The sequence below is a fragment of the Macrosteles quadrilineatus genome, unplaced genomic scaffold (assembly GCF_028750875.1).
Source record: "Macrosteles quadrilineatus isolate MER2022 unplaced genomic scaffold, UCM_ALF_1.0 Scaffold_95__1_contigs__length_390270, whole genome shotgun sequence".
Lineage (NCBI taxonomy): Eukaryota > Metazoa > Arthropoda > Insecta > Hemiptera > Cicadellidae > Macrosteles > Macrosteles quadrilineatus.
Genome location: NW_026542688.1, coordinates 136,996 through 142,519, shown reverse-complemented (window position 1 = coordinate 142,519; position 5,524 = coordinate 136,996). Strand labels below are relative to the sequence as shown.

General features: G+C 41.3%; 1 protein-coding gene across 1 annotated transcript; it reads left to right on the top strand.

The window, feature by feature from the left end:
• Positions 1 to 1,010: 1,010 nt before the first annotated feature.
• Positions 1,011 to 5,297, top strand: LOC128982066 (uncharacterized protein K02A2.6-like). Its single transcript, XM_054401109.1, has 2 exons — positions 1,011 to 1,560; positions 2,995 to 5,297. Exons 1-2 carry the CDS (start codon positions 1,011 to 1,013, stop codon positions 5,295 to 5,297), a joined length of 2,853 nt encoding a protein of 950 aa, XP_054257084.1.
• Positions 5,298 to 5,524: the final 227 nt, after the last annotated feature.

The following is a 5,524-nucleotide window of genomic DNA, read 5'->3' as shown; positions in this document are numbered from 1 at the left end:
ACATCCCTCCAAATAAAAAGACATCCCTCTAAATAGCAAGACATCCCTCTAAATAACAAGACATCCCTCCAAATAACAAGACAACCCTCTAAAAAACAAGACATCCCTCTAAATAAAAAGACATCTCTCCAAATAACAAGACATCCCTCTAAATAACAAGACATCCCACTAAAAAACAAGACATCCCTCTAAATATTAAGACATCCCTCTAAATAACAAGACATCCCTCCAAATATTAAGACATCCCTCTAAATAACAAGACATCCCTCTAAATAACAAGACATCCCTCTAATAAACTAGACATTCCGCTAAATATTAAGACATCCCTCTAAATAACAAGACATCCCTCTAAATAACAAGACATCCCTCTAAATAACAAGACATCCATCTATATAACAAGACATTCCTCTAAATATTAAGACATCCCTCTAAATAACAAGACGTACCTGTAAATAACAAGACATCCCTCTAAATAACAAGACATCCCATCTAAATTACAACACAACCCTCTAAAAAACAAGACATCCCTCCAAATAACAAGACAACCCTCTAAAAAACAAGACATCCCTCTAAATAACAAGACATCCCTCTAAATAACAAGACATCCCTCTAATAAACTAGACATTCCGCTAAATATTAAGACATCCCTCTAAATAACAAGACATCCCTCTAAATACCAAGACATCCCTCTAAATATTAAGACATCCCTCCAAATAACAAGACAACCCTTTAAAAAAACAAGACATCTGTAATATATAATCAAGGCTTAAGAGGACTAGATTGTTTTAACGGTGTTGGCTGCACTGTACCAATGCCGTGACGTCATTGCTACCTACCAGATTGCCCGCTGAACGGCTGTCTAACGTCATCCATGCTAAAAGTAAGTCATGTTCTATGTTGTGCGTTATACCTAAAAGTAGTGCAGTTCTTTATACATTTCATTGGCGCAGTCGGTAATTACGGATTTCTTTCTATGGATTAAAAAGTAAAAATCTTTTCCGCGAGTGTTAATGGGAGACAAAAAGGACAAAGGAAAAGGATCTACTGTGACGAAAATGTCAGGTATTGGGAAGGTGGGAGAGTTTAATCCCCATGAGGAAGCCATTGAGTCGTATTTAATGCGTCTCAAACACTATTTCAAGGCCAATAGTATTGAAGATGGTAGTAAAGTTTCAGTGTTGATTACTGTTCTGGGCCCTAAAATATTAGCAGTTTTGTCAGATATTGTGTCTCCTGATGAGGTGGATAGTAAATCTTATGAAGATTTGTCAAAAGTATTGGTCAAACATTTTTCCCCAAAGAAGTTAGTAGTGGCGGAACGATACATGTTTTATTCCAGGGTACAAAAGCCTACCGAAACTATTTCTGAATTTGTTGTAGCTATCAAGCATTTGTCTAGTACTTGTAAATTTTCTACATTTCTGAAAGATGCCCTTAGGGACAAATTGATTTCTGGAATTAATAATGAGGTGATACGACAAAAATTGTTGTCTGAAGACTTAGATTTTGAAGAAGCTCAGACTTTGGCTCTCAGGCTGGAACAAGCAGAGAAGCAAACAGGTCTTTTCAGTTCGAAACAGGATGTTAACAGTTTGAGTATGAAACGTGGTAAAAATGTTTTACCTGCTAGCTCTTTTAATAAATCCAATGTAAATGGTTATTTTAAACCAAATATGGGGTTTAATGGGAAAAATAAGTGTTACAGGTGTAATTCAGTGGAACATAAAGCTAATGATTGTCCATATTCTAGTTACAAGTGCAATGCATGCAATATGGTTGGGCATTTGTTCAAGGCTTGTAAGTCCCGAAATAAATTTAACAAGCAGAATTCAAAGTCCAAGAGTGGAAGAATTGCCCCACACAAGGTGCATCATCTTAATTTGGAAGAGGAGGACCCTAGGCCTAGGCCTAACTTGGATATAGTCAAGGAGACTCGGGACTTGTGTTTGTACAATCTAGGCCTATCTGACGGTACAGAAGCTTACAAGGTAAGACTAATGATAGAAGATGTAGTTGTAGAAATGGAAATTGATAGTGGATCAGCAGTATCCGTGTGCCCGTCTGAGGTTTTTGCGGAAAAATTTCCTAATGTGGAATTAAATCATGTAAATTTGAGCTTATTGACATACACTGGTGGGGAGGTGCCTGTGCTAGGCCAAGCTGATGTAACTGTAAAATATAAAGGTCAAGAAGTTATGTTGCCCTTATTGGTTGTGAAAATGTGTCGTAGGAACCAGCCTATGTTGTTGGGAAGGAGCTGGTTGGCCAAGTTGAAACTTGATTGGCGTTCTATTTTTTCAGTAGTATCGGAAGTAGGCCTACAGAGTAGGCCTAGTAATCAAATTAATTTGACTTTGTCTGAGCCTAACCCTGTGAGGAGGCCTAGTGTATCAGGACCTAGTTGTAAGGATCAACTGAGTAGGCCTAAGCTTAGCAGTACAACTGAAGTTGATGTGCAAACGTTGAAAAATAAATATGCTATGGTATTTCAAACGGGAGCTGGAGAAATTAAAGGGGTTACTGCTCACATTATTCTTAAAGACAATGTAGTTCCCAAGTTTTGTAAATATAGGCCAGTGCCTTATAGTTTGAGGGAGAAGGTTGAACAAGAGTTAGACCGAATGGTTAACGATGGAATAGCCTATAGGGTTTCCAGCTCCGAGTGGGCTACACCGTTGGTGACGGTTCCTAAACCAAATGGCGTAAGATTCTGCGCCGATTTTAAGGTAACGTTAAATCCGGTGCTGCAAACAGAGCACTATCCGCTTCCGCAACCGGAAGATATTTTTGCCTCGTTGTCAGGATGTACATACTTTTCAGTAATCGACCTCACAAATGCCTATCAGCAGTTAGCAGTAGCAGAGGAGTCACAACCTTTGTTAACCTTGACTACCCATAAAGGACTTTTTAGATTGAGACGTTTGCCGTATGGGTTGTCGTCCGCACCGGCTATTTTTCAAGCAGTCATTGATCAGATTGTATGTGGGTTACCAGGTACCGTAGCGTACTTGGACGATGTTCTAGTGGGAGGCTCAACACGTGAAGAAGCTTGTAGTAGATTAGAAAATCTGTTTCAGCGTCTGATGGATTATGGAGTTCGGGTTAACGAGAGCAAGTGTAAATTTTTGCAGCCTAAGGTTGAGTATTTAGGCTATGTGGTTTCAGCAACGGGAATCAGCCCCCAGCAAGGGATTGTGTCGGCTATTCGAAATGCCCCGGAACCGAGTAACAAGGATGAGTTAAGGGCCTACATTGGGTTGATTAATTACTATGGAAAGTTTATTTACAATTTGTCATCAAAAATCAGTTGTTTTTATGATCTTTTGAAGAAGGACGTCCCATGGAAGTGGACCAAAGAGTGTTCACGCACTTTTGAGGAAAGTAAGTCATGGGTTCTTGACTCCAATATTTTGGTGCATTATGATGTGTCTAAGCCACTTGTTTTAACGTGTGATGCTAGCCCTAGGGGAGTGTCAGCCATTCTGTCTCATATGGTCGATGGAGAAGAGCGGCCTGTAGCTTTTGCGTCCAAAACTCTTAGCCCTAGTGAGAAAAATTATTCCCAACTACACAAGGAAGCATTGGCGTTGATATTCGGTGTAAAGAAATTCCACAAGTATATTTATGGTCGTAAGAACTGTGTGTTACAGACGGATCATCAGCCGTTAGCGGCAATTTTTGGAACAAAACGTGGTGTACCTAGCCTAGCTGCGGCAAGACTTCAGCGATGGGCTCTCATTCTGGCAGCATACAATTTTGAGGTTAAATATCGAAAAGGGGTTGACTTACCCCACGCTGATGCGTTATCACGCCTACCTCTACAAGATGATGAATCGTTGGAATTGGAGGATAATTATGTTTCACATGTTGAGTCTTGTGTTCAAGTAATCAATTTCTGCAGTGTGAGTGATGATTCTCCGATTACGTCTTTGGACGTAGGAAGATTGACGGACAAAGATCCATTGTTGTCGAGGGTTCGGGACTTTGTTTTACATGGCTGGCGGGAGGTTCAAAATCCTATGTTGCTTCCATTTCAGAGGAGACGATTGGAGTTGTCAGTGGACAAGAATTGTATCTTGTGGGGAAGTCGGGTGGTGATTCCTGAGATGTTGAGGGAGAACGTTATCCAGATGCTCCATGAACAGCATCCTGGTATAACCCGGATGAAGTTGTTGGCTAGAAGCTACGTGTGGTGGCCAGGTATCGAAAAATCCATTGAGGAGACAGTGGCGTCTTGTTTTGTATGTCAAGGCACGAGAAATGCCAGTCCTAGAGTTCCATTGCATCAATGGCCGTTAGCCACGGAGAGGTGGCGCAGAGTTCACATTGATTTTGCAGAAGATCCCACGTCAAGACAGCAGATGCTCATCCTAGTCGATAGTTACTCGAAATGGATTGAGGTGTTTCTGATGAGCTCTACATCTTCCTCCAAGACTATAGAGAAGCTTCGGACTTTGTTTGCAGCCTATGGTTTGCCCGAAGAATTGGTTTCTGATAATGGTACCTCATTCACTAGTCTCGAATTCCGTGAATTCCTTAGAAAGAATGGTGTCAAATTCACCCTGTCCCCACCCTATCACCCGGCATCCAACGGAGCCGCAGAACGTTCAGTTCAGGAAGTCAAGAAGAGTCTGCTGCGCCAGGTCTTGAGTGAGAAGCGCAGTCATCCTACTTCTTTACAGCATAAGCTAGATAATTTTCTATTTTCCTATCGCAACACCCCCACTTCAGTGACTGGCGTGAGTCCGTCTGAATTGTTCCTACGCTGGAAGCCTAGAACTCACTTAACAATGTTGAAGCCAAATTTGCTTGATGAGGCCAGGAAGCAACAGGAGTTGCAAAAACGGGCAGCAGATAAACACAGAGGCTCTGATAGGTCCTTCAGTGAAGGCCAGCATGTGTTAGTAAAGACGGTGAGGCAGGAAAAAATTTCTTGGGTTCCCGGCCAAATTGTGGAGTGTAGAAGTCCAGTAACTTATCTTGTGAGGGTCCTGAACCGCACCAGGTTTTGTCACGCTGATCATCTAAGACCAAGTCAGGTGGAGGAAGAGGAAATTTTGGTTAGAAGAGAGGAAGTGCCAGATCCACCGGAATCAGTGACCGTCAGCGTGTCGCCGGAGAGAGTATCTCCAAGTCGGCAGAGTTTGCCGTCATCGCCAAGGGCCAGAAGTCCACCGTCACCCCAAGGACGGAAGTCGATGGAAGAGGGGCAGCGTCCAGAGGTGCAGTGCAGTCCAACTCCTGTGGTTAGAAGATCGCAGCGGACTGTGCGCAAACCAGCTAAACTGGACTTGTAAGTGTGTATACACACGATTCAAAAAGAAGAATTTTTAGTTGATTATTAAAAAAAATATATATAAAAAAAAGAAGAAAAAAAAAAATGGAAGTTAAAAAAATTGTTTGGTTTTAAAGAACGTTTTATGTTGAATTAAAGTTTTATAAGAAGTTTTAAGTTGTGGGCCAACTATTTTATAAGGGTTGGCGAGTGTAATATATAATCAAGGCTTAAGAGGACTAGATTGTT